The sequence below is a fragment of the Pezoporus occidentalis genome, unplaced genomic scaffold (assembly GCF_034315485.1).
Source record: "Pezoporus occidentalis ecotype Australia unplaced genomic scaffold, CSIRO_AGI_Poc_V1 ctg1, whole genome shotgun sequence".
NCBI lineage: Eukaryota > Metazoa > Chordata > Aves > Psittaciformes > Psittacidae > Pezoporus > Pezoporus occidentalis.
This window is the reverse complement of record NW_026912778.1, coordinates 10,254,551-10,280,760: the sequence shown is the minus strand read 5'-3', so window position 1 is coordinate 10,280,760 and position 26,210 is coordinate 10,254,551. Positions and strand designations below refer to the sequence as shown.

General features: G+C 38.3%; 1 protein-coding gene across 25 annotated transcripts in view; it reads right to left on the bottom strand.

Moving 5' to 3' along the window:
- TENM3 (teneurin transmembrane protein 3) overlaps positions 1–26,210 on the bottom strand; it is a 413,751-nt gene that overhangs the window by 81,089 nt on the left and 306,452 nt on the right. For all 25 annotated transcript variants that reach the window (XM_062625044.1, XM_062625130.1, XM_062625214.1 and 22 more), the window contains 6 exons: positions 18,629–18,751; positions 11,101–11,315; positions 2,713–2,923; positions 2,111–2,212; positions 1,756–1,950; positions 215–415 (listed from right to left, as the gene is read on the bottom strand). In XM_062625044.1, coding sequence (XP_062481028.1) covers positions 215–415; positions 1,756–1,950; positions 2,111–2,212; positions 2,713–2,923; positions 11,101–11,315; positions 18,629–18,751 — 1,047 coding nt within the window. The remainder of the gene's footprint in view (positions 1–214; positions 416–1,755; positions 1,951–2,110; positions 2,213–2,712; positions 2,924–11,100; positions 11,316–18,628; positions 18,752–26,210) is intronic.

Here is a 26,210-nt window from a genome sequence, read left to right as displayed (position 1 = left end):
CTGAAGTTACCAAGTGAAGGCATCTAGAAGACAGAAATAAATACATTGATTTCCAAGTACTTCAAATTCATCAATTATTTTGAACCTTTAAATCAACTCAGTCAATTCAAAGACTTCTATCAGCTCAGCAGGTCAGGCCCTATCACAATCATCTCATTAAAATGCCGCTATTCAAGATGTCATTTTATGTAAAGTGTGTGCTTTTAACCCTTACCATTAGAGCAATCTGGACCTGTCCAGTTGGGGTCACAGGTGCAGGCACCGCTCTCTTGCAGGTAGGTGCCATGGCCAGAGCACTGGTCAGAGCACATCGTTTTCAGGATTTCACAGTTGTTGCCACCCCAGCCTGGGTTGCAGTGGCACTCGCCATGGATGCATACGCCATGGCTGGAGCAGGCTGGGTCCAAGCAATCAGCTGCAGGGAGATGAGAAAATTCAGCTTAATTTTGTCATTCCTAACAATAGTAATCAACCCCTAGATGCTCACAGCACTTTCGGGCTTAATCCATGTTTTAAGACCTTGTGAAATTGGCAGCACTGCTCTCATCTTGAAAGTAAACATTAGTAGGTTGAAGCTGAGAAGTTCACCTTTGTTTCATTGCAATGAGTGACGAAAAGACGGAGTGGACAAAGGTATCTTGGTGCCAGCCTCCCTTCTCTGGCTAAAAGGTAAATCACTCTTTATCGTCACTAATTGCACAGCATCACTTTTCTTTGAAAAAACACCTCACCTCCACATCACTCCCTGGTACTGTGAAATCTGTGTGTGCAAATAACTGGCATCAAGACATTTACAGGCTACTGCTAAGTTAACAGAGAACCTTTCAAGGTTTACTGATTTTTCTGAATTACAACAAGAGTGGCTTTGGGTTTTGGGCAACTGATCTCTGTTCTGCCTAATCAGGGTGTAACAAGTGTTGCATTCCCTGCAGCACTCAGTATGAACTGACCTGATCCACCATTAGACCATTGACAACTGTATAGGACCCTCAACTTGTTTCAGAAATAAATGAGTTGCATACTGTCTATCTGTCTTAATTCACTTTAATGTGCTTTAGATGACGAGATTTAATTTAGCAATTTGACTCAATAAAATGTTACACTTGTAGGGTCAATGGTCTGAAAATTTAATTCCAGAGACTTAATTGCATTACTTTGTATGTGGAAATCAATAAAATCAATTTGACTGAGGAAGAAAATGGTGCTTTTTACTCCCTAAAAAAATAGGATGGAAAATGAACTGCATTTTGCAGCACACCAGAATGGATATTATTATGCACATTGCTGGAATACAAAAATGATGCACCATTTTTTACCCTGATGTATTTGAATCAGCACTTTCCACAATGTGGTTGGTGGAAAAGATCACTAACAAACACAATACATTAATGATTTAACCTATACTGTGAACATTTAGTGAGTCTTCCTGTATTCCAACATCTATTTTTGTGTACTTTCTTCTCAGCTGACCTCAGTCAGAAAAAATAAATAAAAATATACTGGCAGGCAGAAAGATATCACATATTATTAAGAATTTTCTCACTGATTACTTGAGAATAGATAAAGTATAACAATTCTGTAGAATTCAGTGATAACAGATATTCCCAAACTTGATTTTTAGTATTCAACAATGATTTTTGAAGAAATAGCATTAGGGCGTATGATCTTGACCTAGCAAAATCAATAGAGCTGGATGTGCCAGCTGGAAACCTGACCAACAACAGCAGGTGCTAGAGTAAATATTTATTCATTTACCTTCTTCACAGTTTTCTCCTTTGTATCCAGAGTTGCAGGCACAAGAGCCCATGATGCAAATGCCCCGGCCCCCACACTGGGGATCGATGCACTGAGTTGTAGGCACGTCACACTCGGTGCCCTTCCAGCCACTGTAACACAGGCAACGTCCTTTGGAATACTGCCCATTGCCACTGCACAGCACTGGGCAGGCTGCTGTGAAAAAAAAGCAGCAGAAACAATTAAACCCATATTTGTTACCACAGCTCTACAGAGAAGAAAGTCTAAGAAGCAAATCACATGGCAGTTGCTTTCCTGACATAATTGCCCCCATGCTCATTTAAACTGACTCAAGAAAAGCATTGGGTTGATTTACCTCTTGAACAATCGGGGCCCAGAAACCCGGGAAAACAATGGCAGGATCCAGAAACACATTCACCGTTACCATGGCAATTTCGGGGGCATTCCACCACAGATTCTAAAGGGCAAAAAAGAAGGACAAATTACAGATGCCCACCGCGTGAAGTACCTATCATCTGAACCGCTACTAACTGACAGTGCACTCTTGCTCTGAGAGAAGCATTTATGTTTGGTTTGTTTGAAGAGCACGAACAGCTGTGATTTTCTATTGCTGATGCCTCTAGTATCTTAGGACTTTACATTCTAACAAAAAGGCTAAAATTATAATGGTAAAACTGTATGAGTTCCATACTTAAAAGTCAGCCCTGTGTCATTTACCAAATGCTTCAAAACAGTGTTCTCCTTTTAAGCACTGTTTTACAAGAAGGTATACTCCTTATGCCTTAGACCAAGTAATTAAAATATACATTTTGCATTTTATTCTGACTAGCAAAAGAGACTATAAAAGGAAAACCTGTGAAAAAAAGCCAAATCATTTAACTATGAAAACCTATTTTTATTCCTAAAAAACTTGACCAGAGCCTAGCATTTGGAAAGAGCTTTGAAAATTATGCTTACCTATAATTATGGTATTAAAAGACACCTGCTCTGCATTTTTCCCATCATTATAAAAGGCCAGGTGCCAGATGCCAGAATCCAAATACTGGATAAAACCTGCCTCATGGAGACTGACAGACCTCGCCTGCCGCCCCGCTCGCTCCAACTCCAGCAGGTTGCGTTGCTCCCTTGCAATCAGCCGGCTGCCATCCAGGAGCTCCACAAAGTCGTACTGCAGGGAGGAACAGACAGGAGATTGACAATTCAAGGGATGACACATGGCACCACCAGCTTCCCCACAGAGTCCTGCCAATATGCTTTTATTTTGACCAAGACTTTCCTCTTCGAGCAGAGAAGCACGAGCTGAAACCAACCGTTACTTTTTTGCTGCTTGCAAAGATTTCAAGAAAAATTACCAACTAGTCCTCATGCTTGTTAGAGTGACTTTTTCGGTGACAAGTGGCCAACAAACCTATTACATGTACTAGGGGAAAGAAAACATCAGTTGAAATGAGTCTGCAGTCATGACTTCCACCTGAATTACAGGTGAGAGCTAACTTTCTAAATGTGTTATATGCATATGAGTTGATAATAATATTCAACACCAATAACCTACTTTGCTTTTCATTTAGTTTCAGATGGAATGTTAAACTGCTTGGTTCCCCTTTCGGACAGTCTGGAGTCCTGAAGGAGAACAGCAAGAGCTTCCCTTCCTACCACAGAAGCCCAAAAGAGGAGATGGAAAGCATAAAACACTGCAACTCTTGGAAATAATAAACTGACAAAAACTATGGTACCTCAGGTCAATGGACAGCACAGATTGTTTTGTTAACAACCATCAGTGGGGCTTGGAAAAATGTAACAGCATCTTGGCTGATACAAGAAACAAGCTCATAACACAAGGCTTTTTGCTGGTTAATCATTACTAGGGCTAATAGCACCTGGAGGACTAAATCTGCTTTGGGCCCTGCACTGATTACACTATCTGGGAGTCTGTCCTCATGGATTGAAAGTTGTCTTCTGAACGTTTATCATGTAAAGATCAGTATGTACACAGCAAAATTAAACAGGTAGTAAAATTAAAGAGCATTCTTTCTTCTGGTATAAAGTGCCTGCTTTCCATGCTGAGTCCGTTCACAGTTTTACTCTGACACATGTTTATTGTAAGAAGTGACAGTAAGACAGAAACCTTCAATCTAGTCAACCACTAGAGATGTCTCTCAAATGGAATGACCTTCAGAAACTGCTCCTGGGACCGAAGAAAACATGATAGCCTTTGTCCTGGAAAAAGGGTTTAAGGACTTACAGAATCATAGAATGGTTACAACTGGAAAGGACCTTAAGATCATCTAGTTCCAACCCCTCTGACATGGGCAGAAATGCCTCACTCTAGACCACGTGGCCGAAGGCTCTATCCAATCTGGCCTTGACCACTGTCAGGGATGTAGTATTTACCACTTCTTTGGGCAGCCTGTTTCAGTGCCTCACCACCTTCACAGTAAAGAACTTCTTTCTTATATCTAACCTGAACTTCCTCTGTTTAAGTTTAAACCTGTTACCCTTTGTCCTATTGCTACAGTCCCTAATGAAGAATCCCTCTCTGGGATCCTTGGAGGCCTCCGTCAGATACTAGAAGGCTGCTATGAGGTCTCCACGCAGCCTTCTCTTCTCCAGGCTGAACAGCCCCAACTTTTTCAGCCTGTCTTTGTATGGGAGGTGCTCCAGCCCCCTGATCATCCTTGTGGCCCTCCTCTGGACTTGTTCCAACAGTTCCATGTCCTTTTTAGGTTGAGGACACCAGAACTGCACACAATACTTCAGGTGAGGTCTCACAAGAGCAGAGTAGAGGGGCAGGATCACCTCCTATAGCCTGCTGGTCACGCTCCTTTTGATGCAGTCCAGGATACGGTTGGCTTTCTGGGCTGCGAGCGCACACTGAAGCCGGCTCATGTTCATTTTCTCATCAACCAACACCCCCAAGTCCTTCTCTGCAGGGCTGCTCTGAATCTCTTTGCCCAACCTGTAGCTGTGCCTGGGATTGTTCCGACCCAGGTGTAGGACCTTGCACTTGGCATGGTTAAACTTCATGAGGTTGGCATCAGCCCACCTCACAAGCGTGTCAAGGTCCCTCTGGATGGCATTCCTTCTCTCCAGCATATCAACCGAACCACACAGCTTGGTGTCATTGGCAAACTTGCTGAGGGCGCACTCAATCCCACTGTCCATGTCAGCAACAAAGATGTTGAACAAGACCGGTCCCAACAACGACCCCTGAGGGACACAACTTGTTATTGGTCTCCATTGAGCTCTTGACTGCAACTCTCTGTGTGTGGCCATCTAGCCAATGCTTTATCCACTAGCTGGTCCATCCATCAAATTGATGTCTCTCCAGTCTAGAGACAATGACGTTATGCGGAACAGTGCCGAATACTTTGCACAAGTACAACTCAATTTTAACTGGGCCTTAGCTTTCCTGACCTGATCTCTAGCTTTCCAGACAATGTCCCTGTATTCTTTCCAGGCTGTCTGTCCTGACTTCCACTTTCTATAAGCTTCCTTTTTCCTTCTGAGTTTTCTCAGCAGCTCCTTATCCATCCAAGGAGGTCTCCTGGCTTCCTGCCCCATTTCCTTCTAGTTGGGACGCAACACTCCTGAGCTTGTAGCAGGTGATCCTTGAATATCAACGAACACCCTTGGGCCCCCCTGCCCTCTAGGGCTATATCCCATGGAACATTACTAAGCAGGTTCCTGAAGAGGCCAAAGTCTGCTCTCTCTAAGTCCAGGACAGTGACCTCACTGCACTTTTCTCATTGTTCTGAGGATCTCAAACTCCACCATCTCATGATTACTGCAGTTAAGGCTGCCCTGGAGTGCATTCCCAACCAGTCCTTCCCTGTTGGTGAGCACGAGGTCAAGCATGGCACCTCTCCTTGTTGATTCCTCTATTACTTGCAAGAGGAAGTTGTCATCCACACAACCAAGGAACCTCCTGGATTGCTTGTGCTGGGCGATACCGTCCCTCCAACAGATACTGGGGTGGTTGATGCCCCCCATGAAGACAAGGGCCTGCGAGTGCGAGGCTGCTCACTTATGTCCTCTTCTTGAAATTGCAGGTCCAAATTCACTGGTAATGTAAGAATGTTCCTTCCCAGTAATCAGAATTATCTTCCTACTAGTCAGGATGTGAAGGAAATGTATAGTTAATATGCCTCTAAAACCTGACACACTTTTCCAGCTATGTCTGAACCCACAGATTAGGATGTGCAGAAACCAGTACCTCAGTGTGCTGTCACTTTGTGCATGCTGCACCACATGAAAACAAATGCAACCATTTTGGGAGAGCACCAATTATTCAAACCCATTCAACATTCTCATTTGTCAGAGAATTAAATATTTATTTTGTATGAGAGAGAAAACCAATCTCAGTTGTTTGCGTTTTCTTTTTTTCCTACTGCCTGACTCAATAACACTTCTTTCTGGTTGTGTTTTTCACTAATATTTTCAAAAACAGAAAGCTCAGGGAGTTCTGAGTATTAACAAGTCATTTACAGACATTAGGAAGGACATTTTTGTAGGAGGACAATTTCTGATTCAAACTGTATTTTTGATACATTGATTGACAACTAATGACTGACAAAGATGGTACAATGAATGATTTTGTATTCGTAATGTAATAAGGACATATGCTGTAATCAGAACACCATTTTAGACTACATTTTAAAAGCCATGCAGATGGGAATTTACTGTTCATTCTGGCCCTAAGCAATACAGCAGTAATTGATCTTAACCCTTTTAAAGGCTGGTTTGTTTTGTTTTTTATTTTATAGTTAGGAAATGATAACAGAAACAGACTGGAAAAGCAATTTTCTTCATAAGCAAAAAACATACCAATTTCATTTTCCTCCTATGAGGATAAATTAATTACCTTTATATAGAGCCTAAATGTGCTGATTTGCCCTACCATTCCATTCAGTTTTTGCTGTAAATCAAAGTCCTTTTTTTTTTATATTCTTAAAGTCTCTTTAAATAAACATATTGATTCTCTGGCTGCAATGGAACTGACATTTTTAGAAAGTGTCACAAAGACTTTCAGCCTTGCATTGACTGAGTTTCGAATGGACAGCCACCATCAATTATTTCTGGTTGATTTATTTATGATTCCCCAGAAAGAGAGAACTATGCATCTCAGACCAGTCTGTGACACACACATAGTGGCTGTGCTTGAGGCTGATTTTGGTATCTAAAAGAATACAGAAACACAACCAAAAATTCTGTCCTGATTACGATACATCAAACCATTTCTTACATGCTGTTTCCCTATTATTTTGGATTATGGGACACAGTAAGAGTCAAATTTGCTGCAGTCTGTTACTCTTTTATAATAAAATGCAACAGATAAGAATGGTTTAGATACAGTTGATCCTGTCCTAAAATGAGGGTGTAAACTAAAGGAGTGTCTCAAGCTCATTTCTGCCACTTGATTATGTCTCTTGCAGTGGTAGGATAACTGGTATCAGAGGTTGTAGAGCTATATAAAGATGGATTCCCATTCTCTTTTACTCACTGTGTGGTTTCAACTGCATAGAAAAAAGAGGTGGATAAACAGACAAAGGTCTGGGAAAGAAGTGGAAGACAAGGTGGTAAATGTAATATGCAAGTTTTGCATTATAGCCAAAGGTGAGATGCAGAGAGGGCAGGCATTCATAGAAACAATGAAGGTGTAAGGAGGATGCTAAACACGATGATCGTCTCTGTTTCATAGGAATACTAGTAAAGATACTGAAGGGGGACAGCTGGCAAGGGAAGTTTACAAATGCTTGCAGGGTGCAGGTAGTAATCAGTTCTCTATTATTCAACATAAGATCTGAAAATTCAAATACTGATGTTTAAGAAACAGGCAGCAGTTGCTCATTTGCATAAGTTTTGTTATTAACACTTGTCACTCTATGACTAGGAGAAAAGGGCAGATAGCATTCAGGAGACACAGACATGAAGTGATATATACAAGTGAGATCCTACTTTTCAAAGTCCTCATGAAACAACCCTCTTATGTTGGCTACCATCCAATACAGGGATGGGCTCTGAACCAACTTTTATCACTTTGGGATGAGATCTTGGAGCTATGGTAGAGAGTGCTATGGAAGTACCAGTTCCACATTTATTTTTTTTTAAGCAGACATTATAAAGGCACTGCATGAAACCATCACAGTTAAACACCTGCTATGTTCTGTGCTGTTCTGGTCTCCCTGTCTCAAAAACGGTGCAGTAAAACTGGAGAACATTCAGAAAAGCACAAGGATGATCAAAGGACTGAAGCAGATTTCATACAAAGAATGACGAAACAGACTGGAAAGAAACCTCATTGAGGGCACTAGAGATCTATAAATCAAGGGTGGCATGGAGAAGAAATCAGTGAGAAACTGTCCCATGCCTCTTCCAAAACACTACCACCAGAGTACCAAAGTAAAACTATGAGGAGGCTGCCTCAAAACACAATGAGTTGTGTGAGAAGTGTAGTTAAGCCGCGCAACTCCTTGCTGCAAATGTTACAGATGCTAAGAGCTTCCATAGTTTCAAAGGTGACTATGCAAATTCTCAGGAAAAGGAATCTTTTAAAGGTTGTAAAATACAAAGACGGCACCTTTGACTCAGGAAGTCCTTCAGCCTTAAAATACTGGAGGCCAGGAGTGTATTGTAGGAAGAACAACTACAAATCTGTCATGCAGCTATACTAATCTCTGCATACCTGCTAACGGCCACCATCATAGTCGGAATACTGGGCTACATGGTACTTTGATCAGACTCAGTGTGGACATTCATGTATTTTTCTAATATGCTCCTATGACATTTAGAGCTACACAAGTAAGCTGGCTTGTTGATAGAAGGATGTAAGGAAACCCAGAACCAGCTGTTAGTCTGTCCTTGCCAGCTATGCTTGGCTTGCAGTTAAGAGCTTTTGCTAGTACACACCTTAAGGGTTAGGGGAAATAAGAAAACAATAAACTGATTTATGCTTGCAAACCACTCAATGTTCTATTTCATTAGACGTCCTTTTGCCTAAATACCTTACTTTGTCCATATAGGCTACTTTGGTAAAATACGTATTTTACCAGTACAAGTTATGTCTTCATCACAGTCCTGTGACTAGGACTTTGTTGCAGAACAGCCTAAACTGTTGAGAAATATATTACTCCGTTTTCCCCCACTCCACGTGCAGTAGCACAGTCACAAAATAACCCCCAGCCCCTCATGGAAACTGCGTTTTTAGAAGATCATACATACTTTATCTCAGGCACCTAAACCTGACATCACTGGGTTCAAGGCTGTATAAACATCCTGATAACCCTCCACCCTTGGGAATCTTCAGGAGCCCTAGAAGATCAGTAGGGCACTGATAAGTAAGCATGCCTAATTTTTGAAGGTATCAAGTGTCAGTCAAATGGTTTGTAAAAAATTCTCTGATTACATACCAGGCAAATATAAGACAAGAGAGCTTAACCTATATCCTCGGAACAATAAATCCAAAATGACATAGGAACTACAGAAGATACAGTAGCAGGATGCACATATGATTCCTTCTGTTGTATCATACTTAAGCATGCATAAGCACTTGGGCAGTAGGAATCTAAAGGCAAAGGAGTCTGCATAAAACAGGATGGGAAACAGATTTAGCTACCCCCATTTCCCAACTTTTTGGATAAAGGGCACTCCTATTTCAGTCTTTTGCCAGGATAGGGAATCAAGTATGGATCATTTTTCATGGATTTATCTACTCACATAACTTCTCATACAAATTCACAGTCCAGACCAGCTTTTTCAGTTTTGTTCATTCTTGCCACACATGTATTCCTCTAGTTCCTGTTATTATTGTTATCATTGAGATGGCATTTGTATTCCAAAGCCCTATTTCCAGTCGTTGATAACTTTCTGAATCAATTTTCTTTGAGCTAGAATGTCTCGTGCTTGTTGTCAGCCTGAGGGTGGCTGTTCATATGTGAAGATCTGAAGAAAATCCATTTAATCATTTTTTTGAGGATTAAATTTTAAAATAAACGTAAGTTTATTTTCTACATTCAATAAATTGTTTGTAGTTTAATGGGAGCAAAACTAAAAAACAAAGCTAAAGTAACACTATGATTTTAGCTGCATGAAACTCCTTTGATGACCCTAATTCTTCCTCTGTGGTTTGTGACTCTTAAATAGGTGCTATAATTAGGTTATATGTTCTAGGTCTTTAAAAAGTTATGCCTGAAAAAACAGAATAAATAAAACCAGTACAATATCATGCAAATCAAATTTAAAAATATGTGGGATTGAAAAAAAAATTTGAATTTTACAGTTATGGATTTGCTGCTGCAACTACGTATAAGGCATAATCAGTCAATTATGTCAATATTACAAAATAAGTCAATATTACAATTATACTATTAGGTGGCTATACTTATGTTCAGGGCTAATCCATGCACTTGAAAAAAGTAAGATGCATGATACTCAAACTGGGACAGAAGAGCATGAGGGCAAGTCCTTTTTCAAGCGGAAAAGTGGTTCAGAGCCAGCAGCTGGACAAATATCTAGCTGAAAGAAAATAAACTTGGAGGGACCTAAATCTTAAAAATAAAATCTGGATAAATTGCTTCTAAAATACCATCTCAGACAGCAATTCTCACTTTTTTCCTGCCAATCCAGAAGACTATTTGCTCTTTCACACTTTAACTTTTCTGTAATTATGGATAAAAAGTGTTTCTTTGTTACTAGGCAAAGACGTGACCATATGTCACTAGAAACCTTCTGAGGGGTGGACCAGAATAAATCCTAGGGATACTTAAGAACAAAGTTTCAAGACACTACCTGTCTAGTGAAGACTGACACTTTTACAACCAAAGTTCATCGTATCTTTGTAGACTACAATTTTTTTTTCTGTCACGTATTTATTTAGTGAGACACTAAGCTGTAAATACTGTAGCATTTGCTTGGAGAACAAACTGAAACTTCCTTAAAAAGCTGTTGTCTTCTTGCTTGGAAATTTAGTCAATGTGCTCTTTGCCAGGCGTGCTCAGCCACATGTGCGGCTGTAAGACGCTGTATTTGTTTACTTAGGTTTTTAAAGATACATCTATGTAGCACAGAAGAAAAAAGTACTTACAAATCCTGCATAAAACAGCTACATATCTAAAGCATCATCATCATCAAAGCATTCAGCATAAGTAAGAATACCTCCCCATTTCAGATCCCAACACTTACAGTAATATACATGTTTTGGACATTGCATGAGATCAGTAAAGCATAAAAAGTAAAAATAAAATCCACAACATGGAAAAGGATGTAATCTGGAGAAATAAAAAAGATACAAAAGATATGAGTTCAGAGTTTTCAACAATGTGTCCTACATTTAATGAAAGCAGTTCTCACCTGAGTGTGTGAAGGTGGTAAGCCTTTTCGGCCATATACTCCAATCAATGCATCTTTCTGAAGTGATATATTGAATTTTAGAAATTGTGGCTGATCAATGAAGAGTTGTGATCTCCAAAAAATCCCAGGGGGAACTTCCTGTATCGCCCTTCGGCCTATATCAAGTTCTCCAGAATCTATAGTGTTGTTTTCCTGTGCAAATCCCCCTAATTTTCCTGATGGGTTAGAATAAGAAGAGATAAAAAATTAGTGCTCCTTTCTTGCTTTCAACCATCCTTTATACAAAGTGCCAAATATTTAGTATCACCTCAGATTAAATGTTACCTGACAACCTTTCTGAATATAAGATCCCAGGGAATTCACTGATTTGGAAATAAAAACACAAAGTTACCACAAATACCGAACAAGTAAAAACACTGTAACTTCCCTAAGCACTAGCATTATGGAAACTGTTTTAGGATCTACATTAAACTACTCACTTTTCCCCCCAAGCATTTTAACAGGCGTTTTTGAGCATAAAGTCTCACACCAATAAAAAACCTAAAGGGAAATGCAGCATACAATTTTAAGAATAACAGATACATAAACATAAGCAGTCATGAGAACTAACATACAGTCTTTTCTATGCTACATATCCGAGCATTTATACAATACTAACAATTCCTACAGCTCTGTAGGCAATTTTTTTGGTTTTGTGTTCCTCTATCCTTTCCAGAGGCAGATGCTCTCCACAATGCCTACATCCCCTGGACTTCTCACCCTCAGCCCTTAGCTTGTTACCACCTCCTTATCCACACTGCCTCCTGAATAAAATGTATAATAGCATGTCAGAGTCTGGTTCTTTCACTGTTTCTTATATAACAATGAATATGTATTTATCCTGCAGGCCAATTACTGGGAATAAGAACATAGCACTGAAGGGCATTAACAATTTTTCTCTATGAAGCACTTGTGCAACTATCAGTTAGACTTAGGAAGCCAGTTATGATGGCTTGGAAATGCCCAGAAGCAGCAAAGATGCTAACATACAAAAGACACATGATGTCAAACACTAACCCTGAAAAAACGGACAACTGGTAGTGGTATTAAAAAAGAAAATGAAGTTATGAACTTTAGATACCCCCAACAAATTTTTTGTTCAAGTAGGTAAGTACAGGCAACAGAGACTCTATCTGCTCAATACTACAGCTAGAATAGAGAACAGTATCATCCAAATCTGCAAGGTTTTGTGCAATCTCAGTGAAGCACCATCAAATAAATGGAAGGGGTAAAACTCTTCCAGCCCAAGCTGATGATCCCACAAAGCATGGGGCTAGATGTTATAGACAGCACAGGCCTGTTCTAACTCAGATCTCCATGTTGCCCCTTGTTGTACCACACAGGCACATTGTTAAATCTGCCAATGTTTATGAAACTTTCTCAAAGCTCATCATCAAACAAACTGCAGTTCAGTTGTGATAGTGCCTTCTACCTGTCAGATTTGTAGGAAGCAGAACTGCTAAGAAGTGGTTTGCACAAACCATCACCACCCAGCTTTAAAATCTGGGATGGTTTAGATGAATTTGAGGCCTGATGTTCAGGCACTAAATCCATTTCGTATGGCTGGACACAGGCAGTCTTGGAAACTGGTCCAGGGTCAAAGCCTACTTTGATCTGATGGAATCAGCAGTAACAATTCTAGACTAAGACGCAAAGATGTGTATAAGAACTCACTTATCAACACATGTCGACATTGAGCAAGTAATGTCACATTTAAGCAGCTGGCACATCAAGGTGAGCCTTGAGTGAAGCAATATAAAGAAAAGTGGAACTGTAGTTACAATCTTACAGTCTACTGTGTCTTCACCACTTTATACTTTCAGCAGCTCCTGTATTATAAAGGTTGAGCTAAACCCATCTGAATGTGATAAGCATGTTGAAATCATGCTGACTTGTTTGCGTACAAGTGTTCTGAAGAACTGACAACGCTCTGTTGCTGCTCTGTCTCTTATGTTCAAATTTTACATTATTCATCATTTGATGGAACAAACTGACACAACCTTTTTGCAAACATTAAGACTGTAAAAAGCTAGATTAAAATTTGAAATGTCAGGTGAGGTCACAGATTGATCTTAGCCACCTTTTGTGCATCCATGATGAACAGAGACTGCTGCTGAATTAAACAGGTACAGAAAGGCCTTGAGCAGGAGCTTGTACCATCATCAGAGCTGTGCCACAGCAGTTTTGCAGTTACTGAAAATGTCTCACTTACAAGATCATCATAGTGATCAGTGTTCTACTGAGAAGAGACCATGAAATACCTGATTTTGGAGAAACCATTTTTTTACACTTTCCAGGATGAGTCTGCTGCTTTTCTAACTTTGGACTTAACCTTTCACAATATTTATATTGTATTCTAGAAGATGGATCTGTATTTACTATTTTAGTTCATTTGAGCACTGTATCTTACCAGTTCCTTCAAATTTAAGCATGTTGTGTTGTAAAAATTCACACACTGATGACTGATAATCTCTAAACAATAAACACTTGTTTGCAGTATTGATCTGCAGCTTCCCCTATTTCTACATTTGAAATCAAAAATAACTACCTCTTACAACTGAAAAGATGAACTAGACATATTAAGCACCTTTATCCATGATAAAGGTGGACCTTATCAAACACTTTGAACAACTCGCCAGAAATGCCTGTTACTGGGCTTCAACACTTGTCCATAGCAGATGATGATCCTATGGACTCCCACATTCTTCACCAAAAAAGAGGTAGTTTTACCCTGTAGCCACATGCTCCTTTAACGCCACACCACCTCTCTCAAATTGTCACTAGTTGTTTGCCCTCCCAAGAATAGGTTTAAATTATTGTTTGTTCCCAGATGTATCAAAATGGTGTAAGAAAAATCTTAGTACTGTCATCATTTCCTTTTCACTTTCAAAACAGTAACAATTCTTATACACAGCTTTAAATAAAAATATGAGATGTCACACTCATTGACACAATTCCATAATGACGCAACAGTCCAAATAACACGCTGAATTTTAGAATATTGTCCTGGATTCAGCTGTAACAGTCATTTTTAACTCCTTCCTAGTAGCTGGTGCAGTGCTGTGTTTTGGCTTTAGTCTGAGAAGAGCGCTGATAACACACCACCATTTCAGTTGCTGCTAAGTAGCACTTACCCTCATCAAAGATTTTTCAATCTCTCATGCTCTGCCAGTGAGGAGGGGCACAAGAAACCGGGAGGAAGCAGAGACAGGACATCTGACCTGAACTAGCCAAAGGGGTATTCCATATCACAGCATGTCATGCCCAGTGTATAAACTGGGAGGAGTTATCTGGAAGGCCCGGATCACTGCTCAGGTCAGGCTGGGTATCAGTCGGTGGATGGAGAACAATTGCGTTGTGCATAACTTGTGTTAATAGTTTTTTTTCCTTTCCCCTTTTAGTTTTATATTCTCTCCCCTTGTTATTTTCCATGTCATTATTATAATTAGTTTTTATTATACTTTAGTTATTAAACTGTTCTTGTCTCAACCCATGGGGTTTACACTCTTTTGAATCTCCCCATCCTGCCCAGAGGGGGAGGAGCAAGGAGAATATGAGGGAATGGCTGTGTGGTTCTGAGTTAACGTCTGGGCCTAAACCATGACAAATACCCGTCTTCCTGAATATACTCTGTTTCACAATACTTCTTCCCTACCCCCAAAATTTCTTTTTTTACAGACTTCACAAAGAGGCAGCAGTACATATACACTTATATATTTACAGGTAAATAATATTTATATCATGATTTGCTCTTATATTGCTATATATATTATCATTTAATTTACAAAATAAGGTAACTTTCTGCATCATATACTATCTAATATATACAATCATTATATAATTCATTTCTGATATCAATAATCCAATGCATTATGGGTAATTAATAGGTAAATGATTTGTTATCTTTAATATTTGCAAGTTTTATTTCAACTGTCTGAGGTTAATGTGGACATACTCCTGAGCTAAACAAATATTTAAAGCAAGAAACAATACTTAATTATTATACAGGAAAACCAATTCACAATATCCCTAAAATGACATGAAGACAAACTTTCTCTCCTTATTTCCAAACATTCTATACATTAAAACACAAGACACACTGTAAATAACTGCGTATAAAAATGAATGCACAACCAAGACACAAAAATACTCAACAATAATTGCTGTTTAGTGTCACACATATAATTTTCCATTCTTCAAGGGCAGTACTAATTAGAATATTAGGTTGCAAGGCTCTATTTACAGTCAGTGGCATGTTCTCCTGTTCCACTGAATAACCTTGTATCTGGATCTTTTTCTGTGAGATACCTGCTATACACACTTGTGCAACAACTGTAAGAAATTAAATTAAAATCCTCCTTAAAAACATACCTTTTTAGACAAAAAAACCCTAATAGAACATCTCATTAAGAAGCTGTTATACCTTTAATTAACATGAGATACTGTAAACAAAACCAAAAGCTCCATACATGTATGTTAAAGCACATATATTTTAATGAGTATAATCTCAAAAAGAGCATCTAAGTAAGTCAAAAGAAATGCCTCTCTTCCCATTCACTTTTTTCCTCCCTTTCACTCCTTTCCTCCCGTTCACTCCTTTTCCCATTTTTAAAAATCTGGAATTAGGCATACATCATTGTGTTTCTGAACTGCACATAGAATTTATATGACAACAAATAATTTGAGATGCACATAGACTTTATATGACATAAAATAAAGCCAGCAACATGTCAGATGTGACCAACACAATAGTTAAACAAGCTAGTTTTTAAACTTTCTTTTCTATCGCCTAGTTCTTAAAACTATAGAGTACTGATGCACCTCAAGTAAATGCCTGTATTTGATTAAGCATGGCTTACAAATTACGTTGGAAAACCTAAACTGAAATGTCCTATAAAATTCATCATAGACATAGAAAACACATATTCTTATCCACCTTATGTACCACCAAATCATGCCTTTCTAGATGCTCAGGTGACATGTCACCAGCAGTGTATTGTTCATAGAGAGAAGCACTAGGAGAAGAAAAAAACATCCACAAAAGAAGCAAACAAAAAACCTTTGACAAAGTCTTGTTCAAAGATTCAAACTTCACTTACTAAATGATTTGCATTTCAGGGTGATTTAACATGCTTTTACTATCAATTATAACTATCTATTTCTACGTAAACCACGGCTGAATCTTCTCCAGAGGTCATAAGTATGCATTTTCAGGTTCCATTTTTGCTAATTCGTCACACTGTACTTCTGAATGGCAAATTTATACCTGGGATCCAGAATACAGTGGGCTATGATTTTCTGACCAAAGTAGGCCCAGGATTATCTGGTTTAGATAAGAGTCAAGGAAAATTCCTGGCCCATACAATGCGGGGAATTTCTTCCATCTATATCAGAGTATCAGGATATTACCAAGAGCTAAAGATGGGCAATACTGAAACTTGTTCAGCTGTTGAAATCTTCAAATCAAGGCTCTACCAATACTTCCTTTCAGTTTTCAATAACTAGGATGATAGCACAGGTCTCCCCTTCCTGTATTTCGTATCTAGCCATCACACTTTCCCTTCTGCTTAACCTTTCTTTTGTGATTTAAAATGTATATTCTCTCATCTGTCTGACATTTAGTATTGATGTATGCTGAGAAATGACCATTTACCATATTCTGCAGTGGACAGTGTTTCAACAGTGGATGGAATTAACCCTTCTCTCCTGTACAGTACTTCAGAACACAAGTAAGGAAAAATGGGATTTGATGTACTTGTTGTTTCCTTTTATTTTGAGGCAAAGTATAACAGTTTTTAATTTGCAAAAATAAAAATAAAATATCAAGGGAAAAAGAACAATTTTTATGTATAAAATACTTACAAAGACGTGTATATATTTTAGACAAAAAAGTATATTGGCTACTGAGGGCAGAAGATAGTGGCATGATGAGCTGTCACTGCAGCATCAATATTCATTAACCATACAGTAACTTTTTGCTATTTATTGAAGTAAGAACACAGAAAGAGATAATGAATATCTAAGTGCAAAACAAAAAGGCAATATGGCAAAGGAAATGGAAGAAAAAAAAAAGAAAAAGTCTAGTGGAGGAGTCTCCTACACTTACAAACATGACAAAAGCATGAACTGAGCTGTGTCTTTTCTATAACTTGGAGCTGTGATAACTTGAAAAAATTTCAAGATGTCAGCTGCTGGCAGAGGCTTCTTCCTCCTTGGTGGTAAGGAGGTCAGCTCTATCTTGTGAAAGGGAAAATGGATTTTTGTGTAATGAAGCAAACACTGCATTCATCAACCATTTAAATCAAGTTTTCCATTCAAAACCTATTGATTTTAAAGCCTCTTTTAGCCAAAAGTGCACAGGCTCTTAAATGTTTTGAGAATCCTAAAGGGCAACATGGAAAAAGGCCGATAAAAAATAATCCCTTTTGTGTGTTTTGTATTTTAAAAGCTTTTACACAAAATTAATAAAGTTCAGGGTTTTTTTTCCTTTTTTTTTTTTTTTTTACTGTGTATGTTGGGCAGACGATTCAGATTCAATATTATCTGCTAGAGACTTTGAGAAAGCAAATGAACATATACATGACCTATTAAATTTCAGAGAGAAATTAAAAAAGAAAGAAAAGCTCATCTGTAGAGAAAAACCCAAGCCATTCCATAGCAAGGTCATCATGGCACAGAGAGCTCCTTGATCATAATCATGGCTTACAAATTACTTTGGACAACCTAAACTGAAATGGCCTACAAAATTCATCATAGCCATAGAAAACACACATTCTTACGCCACCTTATGCAGCACCAAATCATGCCTGTGTGTATGAGCAGGAATGACCATGATCATGATTAGCCTTTTAAACACATCTAAGAGAGAAGCTTCGAAAATATGTGAAAACTTCTTGAAATGCCTTCTCATGTGCCAACTCTCCAGAAAAAGAGATTGTGTACTCCCTTATCACGGACAAGGCTTTGGTCTGAAAACTATACACAGCTTGTTGGGACTCCCAGAGTTTGAAATCTGGTGGCAGGTTCCCCTTATGAAATACTGTGCTCTATCACTTTTGGCCCCCTCAATTTGTTGTGGCAATTTCTGCAGCATGAGACAACAGCCCCTCAGGCAGGATAGTCCAAGCCAGCCTCAGTACCATCCTTCCCCCTCAACAATCATTACCTTATCAAAGATTTTAAAGTAAGCAGAGGTTCTGCTTCTCTGGATGTGAAGAGAGGTTTTCTACATGCAAATTTCCATGAAGAATTTTGGTTGACAGCTTTTCTAGTATGATCAACACTATCACCCAGGATCCATCACTCCTTTAACATGATAGGTAGGAGGAACAGTGTGCTCCTGTGAAAATATCTACATATCTATTTAAGATTACTATTACTTACAAATGCTCTGTACTACCATTAAATAAACAGAGTTTTGGAGAAGAAGTGTTAAAAGTCTGGCGATGTAAGATATAAAGGAGAGAAAATTGGTGCCTGTTTCACTTACCATTTTCTCCAGCAGGTACTGTTACAGGATGTGTTGGCACAGTATCAGAATTCACTTTTCCATTCTCAAATGTATCATTTTCAGTTTGCTGCAACTGCCAGTTGAGGCCAAACAGATGCATTGCTGGTGGTAAAGGATACAGGTTATTTGATGCTCTTAACCACAATGATAAATTGTACAAATAATGGCTTTCCACTCTTCACAGTGGAATAGCAACACATACATTAAAAAATTAAATTACAGGAACAAGCATTCACAGACTAATAGTTCAACTTAGCAATGGCACTAAGCAATTACTACCGCTGTCCTTTGATGATACAGTGCTTTTGGTGAATGCAGTTGACAGAAAGCTCACCAGTCTCATTTCAAGTCTGTTACCGATCCCAAATCAATGTTCAAAAAGATAAGCAGTAATTACATCCTTTTCCCTTTTTTTCATTTCTGATCCTTCTGAAGAGACAAATCATTTAAGTGAGCTCCTAAATGACCTACTAAAATAAATGATTTCACTAGCAGACAGATCCATTTTGGTTAGGCAGAAAGGGAAAAGAAACAGTGCAAGAGGAGAGGAAGAAGGGTTCTGTGGGTTTTGAAGGGCTAACCTAAGACATGAACACTCCTTATCATGCTGTCACTAACACCCTGTACAACCTCTAGTTACGTGCCCATTCCCCATGTTAATCTGCAGAACAAGGCCAAGACCATTAACAGAGCTGCAGACACTGGAGCACTGTGCTCCGATAATGATAATGCACACACTAGGTTTCCGAACTACTTAATTCCCCACAACCACATTTATTAGAAAGGTGATACTATGTGAAAAAGTTTAGCTAAGCTAATTATGAAAGACAAAGTCAACCTTCTATGGTGTTAGGGGGAACTACTTAAGGAACCTTGGTATCACTGGGGATTAATGAATAAAGCCCCTGTCTAAACTGTGAGAGAAAAAATATGGAAAAAATTACCTTAATACTACACTGTAATACATGCAATAAGTGCAATTTCTTGCTATCTGTGGTGCATTTCCTTCTCTTCCGATGGCTCTATGATACCAGCAAAACTCATTTTATTGTAATTACTTTAATTTGCATTTGGTATAACATGGGTTTGCTCATTCCATGACAATAGTTATCAACAAAGCTAAAATGGTCTTTAGGTGCTACTGGGGAATAAAAATACACTGGAAAAAAATCTGTAGTAATGTACTTTAACTATCAGAGCAAAATATAAGGAAAACAGTTCACTGTATCTTGTCGCTTCTGGTCTTTTTGTCTCTGAAACAGATCACTGCTATAGTAAATGTTATGAATTTATTTATCCCTTCTATCTAAATGACAAACAATTCTTCATCCCTTTTGGTTTCATCTCTGATATTTCAGTCTCTCTGTACTGACCAACCCCTACCTAACACAAACAGGCATCAGCAGAACTTTAGTCAGGCAGCCAGCAAACACTGCAGAACTAAGACTTTCTGCCAGGTCTTTGCCTTAAACCCTCCCCCTTACCCTCAACACAACAAAAAAACAGTGCTACCAAAGACATATTACTGAATGCTTCAAAGACTGAAATCCTCACTACAGATGACATATTCTCTTTGTTCCAAGTCTCTGACTCTACTATTACTTTTCTTTCTCAGACCTTAAATTGCCTTTCAAAGCGTAATAATGTAGAATGTTCCTTGACCCTAAAACCTTATTTCTTTTTCCTCCTTTCATCCCTTGTTAAACCATAAATCTGACCACCACAATTTCTGGCACATCCCTCGAATTAGCCATTATTATTTTGGCCTAACTCAGCTGAAATTCTTATTTATATATTAATCACCTGATCACTGTATCTGTTTTAATATATTTCATTAAAATCCCTAGGGTCAAACTCTTATTATTTGTTATACTAGTCCAACTCACTGGCAGCAGTGAAAAGCTGCAAATAGCTAAATAACATGATTCAAACCCACTACATTTCTTGTCTTCAGTCTTCACCTCTCCTAACTTTGCTAGCTTCTTATCACTCTTCAGGAGAAGAAAAGAAAGTGGCATTCATTTTGTAACTCCAGAAGTGCATCCCTTCCAAAACTAAGAGCTTGGATCATCATTAACAGCACTGTCTGCAGGTGCTGTATACATGCCCTGTGCCTCTTCATGCTCCACTGGGAGATCAGAAGGTGAAGTTCCAACATGACCTTCTAGACATTCCCTCATAACTCAAAACAGCTGGAATTTGAAGACTCCAAAGGCAAGGACCGTGGGATCTATATTGATTACATCTAAAAGAACCATAGTTACTACAAGGTAAGTGACAAGTACCTTTTCTTTGCATGTACTGATGTGAGTCTCATGGTAGTTCACCGTTAAAGAGAGTAACAGTTGCACCCCTCAAAAATACTAATGCTCTCTCAACTTTGACTGAACTAGCACCAAGTTCAATAAACAATGTCTAACGAAAATGAACTGATGGATACATGCAACTGTTTCATAGACTGTGAATATCAGAATATTTTTGAAGTAGACCAAAAATGCTGCTTGACAAGTCCAGTGACCCAAAACTTACAGTATGTACTAATACACTAAATAATTCAACCATGTAATCTCCCTGAGACAGCACTATGGAATTTAGAGAATTCTCCTTTTACTACAAACATGTGAGAACATGAAGAATTTGGCTTGTTGATACAGGATCAAAATACAAGGCACAATTTCTTTAGCAATGGGGAATTTTAAGAACATAGGTAAATTGATTGATTAAGACAAATTCAGGCACTACTTTGTTGGTTAAGATCTGTCTCTTCTCAGGCAGCCATAAAGCAAACTTTAAGCCCTTATCAGTGTTACAAGGACAGCAAGGCACCTGCTCCTGATGCCCCCGCAAGTCTGATAAGCAGCCCCTCGTACTGGTAACTGCAGACTGAGGGCACACCTCAGTGGAGGGTCTGAGCCCTTGAAGTTAAATGTTATGAACTAGTTCTGAATTTCCAGAGGGGGAATGATGCAGGTAGACTGCAGTGGTGTATATATTGGTTTGATTTCCTCAGGTCTAGAAAAGGATGAAGACTTTCTTCCACTTTTGGGATGGGGATGTAAAAGTTTAATCCCCTTCTCTGTTTCTACTATATTCAGAGAAATGGTAGGTTACTTCTTTCTATAAAGAATTTGATATAGCAAAATTAAAGCAAAAACATATTAAGCAAAATATATTTCTCTATTCTCAGATGTTATTTTAGTCCCAAATCTAATGTAAAGCAGTTTCTTGTTTTTTGGATTAAATATTGCCCGTTAGGTCTCCTTTATTCCCATTCCATTTGGCATTAATTTTGGTGTTAGAAAATGACAATTAACAAAAGGGAACCTTCCTAGAGCAACTAGTTCCAAGTCTGGCATATATATCTCTGATGGCAGCAAGGACTTGTCTGAGAATGCCAGATGCCTCTAACCAAAAGACATGCAGGTTGGGATGAATGTGGCTGGGGACAACAACTCAATCCAAATAACCCACAGCTGCAAGCATGGATGAAGCCTCAGGGGATGGGAGAAAAGATGGGTTATCACAACACAAATGTGCCCACTAAACCCTAACAAAACCCTCCTTTTACTCCTATCAGGACTGGGATGACTCTTCCCATTATGAACAGGATGATTTTTTATGAAACAGATGATGATATCCTCTGCCTATTCTGCTGTTTCAGTCTCCAGCTCTACTCTGCAAAGTGATCTCTAGCCACCAACAGATCTTCACTCGCTAGAGTTACGACAGCATTTTACCTTGGGACTGACAGAATTGTTTAAGGCAGTATTTGGTCTGCTGTTGGTCAAATTACCAGCATTATGGCCAGCTGTTTACAGCATGGTGGTAGTTTAAATGGTGAGGACTCTGTTCCCTCTAACAGAGTAAAAAGGAGAGACATCAGAGAGGAGAAAGACTTCTAGGATCTGTGCTGCTCTTGGCATGAACACAGCATCAATGTCAAGGTGGTACCGGTTGATATGGCTGAATTCTCCAGAACAAATCTCAAGTATATGAGCAGTAAGCAAACCAACAGTTGAGCTTTCTCTAACATCTCCTCCCTCCCGTATTTCTGCAAATCAGAACATGCTAAATGGACTGAGAGATTCAAAAGATAAGATTCAGAGCTCAGATTAGAGTGCACTTATACCTACGATAGCATTGATGTTAACACAAAAATGCTATCATTTGTTACAGGCTACCAGGTAATCTTACCATCTGTTACCATATAGTTCACTGAAGGTTTTCTGAACCACCTTAAACTGTTTTGTCAAGCCTGGCTGATCTTACCTTTTGCTGTGTAATTGAGGTCTAGTTATTTTGGTCTGTAATCAAGTGTACGAGGCCTTCATCTCCACTCAATAGTTAAAACAGCAAATAAGAATACATTTCACAGCAAAACACTTTAAAAAGTATCATGACTAGATTACACTGTGTAAAGAATTTTACAGTAATATACTTCAAGAAGTTGCTGCTAACAGGCCCTTTCATTCTTTTAAAGTTGCCAGCCCATTTGTCTTGCATGCTCCTTTCTCAGGCTAGTACTGCTGTGCTTTATGCATTCTCTTTACAAGGAACTTGCTCATGAGCAAACATACTGTATTATCACTTCAAAACCCTCCTCAGGACTTTCTTCAGCAATGCAGAAAGAAATCAGTACCTCTATTAGTAGGTGGTAAGACAGGGTAATTTATGTAACTATGTGGCAGAACTAGGAGAGCTGACAACTACCTGCTGCACTCGACTGAGGAGTGTTTTCTCTTTGCTGCCTTGCTCACTAGCTCAAAGCTCTCTTCTGCCAAAGTTATGAGAGGCACAAAAAAGAACTGTAACAGAAAAGCAATTTAGGTAGCTGTTTCTCCATTTAGCAAAAACTGGTCTTGTCTGGATTTTTTTTTCCATCTCCTCAAAACACTTGAATGGTAAGAGGACAGGGACAGGTAGTTGATAAAGAAATTTGATGTTAGCATCCTACAGCATCGAGGATCTAGTTCTGAACAGAAAACAACATTTGGACACAGATGTGAATATACATACAATGTTAGGGTTCATGATTGCTATCAGAAAGAAGGAATACTTTTTTTTCTTTGTAGGAAGAGCAACAATATGCAGTAAAAACCAGAGAAACTTATTTTCTGTGCTGGTCAAAATTCAAGGGCTTCTTTATCGTAATTCACCAGGATCAAACACACCTTCTTTTTTTTTAAAGTACTGTAAGTGACAAATAGACTCATGAAAATATGAAAAAAAAGGGCATATTAAACAAAATTTGAGCTATGCAAGTGAAAGCATTAAAGATGCAGGTGATAAGATAAACAAGCAAAACCATATGCATATAAGCACAGGCTTTATTCAGAGAAGCAGCCCTACAGTAACTGGAGAGGTAACTGAAGTCTGAGTCTCAAGTCTCTGAAGTACTGGTCAGAAGTGCCAGTAATTCATCACCTTCCATTCTGAATTCAGTAAACTTGTTTTTGCAGTGAAAGTTCTAAAAACAACAGAACACATTTCAGGGGAAAAATAATTTACAGACAGGAGGATTCCTTTAAGCAGAAATAAATAGAAACAGAGTTGCCTGAATTGGGAAATGGACTTCCAATGTTCCTCCAGCTCTTTCTAGTATAACAACAGATGAAAATTAACACTCGACAGCAGAAATTAAAAAACAGCAGCTATGTTTAAGTAGCAAGCATCTCCCCAAGACCTCTGGAGAAGGCGTATGGTGTATGTTCTATAAAGAGCTCTACACTATGGCAAAAGTTGTCAAGAGGAACTGAATTATGTTGATGACCCTCTTCCCTTTCTCCCATGTGTTTTACAAGGTATGGTAATCAAGTCGTATTATTCATGAAGCTGTGTTTTAAGAGGAGCTTCTTGCTAAGATACTGAATGGATTTTCCAGGACTGCTATGCATTTCTGGGTCCTGGTGTTTTCAAACCATGATTTACAAAATTACTTCCCCAGAATTAATAGAATAATATATCTGCACACTTGCACATAAGGAAAAGTGAATATCATTTATATTTAAAGCAATGAAAAAAGATTATAATTTAAACTAAGCAAATTGCGATTATTGCTCAATCTTGTTGAAGGATTATCTTCTAGTTCATCTCCCTGTTGGCAATACATTTTCAAATGAAATATTTGAACACTGAAGTGGTTTTTGAAATTATCTCCCATATATTTTTCTTGCAGCTATAATTAGAATCTAAACCTATTTTATTCTGAAGGACCTGGAGTGGACCAGAAGATGTGCAAATCAACTGTCAGTGATTTGCATTCACTTGCTTTTTTCTAAGATAATAGTATGAGTTGGATGTTGCTGCAGATCAAATAGTGAATTAAAAACAGTTAATTAAAATTTCAAATAAAGTGAATTAAAAGTCAGACAAGTTCTTTATTTATTACTGTTTTTCTCAAATCAACAAAAAGCCTGTTATCTCTAAATACAAAATAACTTAAAAGTGCATGCTTTTGAGCACCCTCAAAGGGTTAGCCACCAAAAGCATCACACAAAAGTTTCTGAACCTATATTTTGAATGCAAACCATATCAGTATAGCATTACATGAAAAACTTAGCAATATCTATCAAGATCAATATAGTAACTGACAAAGTGTAGTCTCTTTCCTTTTATACTGAACTATTAAATGGGTCCATTGATTTTACTGTTTCACCTGAAAAAAAAATAAAAACCTTTATACTCTACTCCTCATTTTCCCTTGGAATATTTTCTTAACAAAGAATTTGAAAAACACATCACAAAAAATTGCTAGAAAAAAATACAGCAACAAAGATGTATCAGCTATCTTCTATGGATAAACTTACTTTCTTTGCCACTAATCAAAGATTATTATATGCCATTTTAAAGTATTGCTGCATATGAATTGTTAAGATGCATGGTAGTCTTAGAGTAAGTATTTCTACTACATTCACCTCAAAATGGAACATTTAGACCTCTGAAAACTTGTATGGCTAGATGATTCATTTTAGTTGTAAGCCTGGGACTTTTATATAACAATGGTCTAATTCTGTCAACAGCATTATGTGAGGCTCAGTCAAAGCTTAAGGGAGAATCCACATTTCTTAAAACAGAAACAAAGATTCAATAGCCTCTTATTTAAATAAGATATTTATTCTGATGATCATCCAATGTTCTCCATTATGTAACAGTCTTCAGTGTCACCTAAAGAGTCTTTCAGTATTATGCTGGGCTTTCTCCTGAACAGGGCTTTTTTTGTTTGTTTTTTTTTTTTTTTTTGCCTTGTTGTCTGGTTGGTTCTTTTGGGCTTTTTTTTTTTTTTTTTTCAGATAATGTTGTTCACAGTTAACAAGATGGTGAAAAATCACTACAGGTATAGAAATGATGGGGAAATGCATGTTGACTCCTCGGAGATGAGGGTTATTTTGTCTCTTTTAGTTCATGCAAAGGCATGAAAAACATTCCATAAATTTTGGGTTCCTATCTAATAAAGGGGAGAAAAAAAAAGTACCCTGATTTACACTTTTCAAGACTAGGTTGAGACTGCAGGATAATTACTTCGCTGTATTCCTTCAGGCATTTATTTACTTTCTTCCTTCTC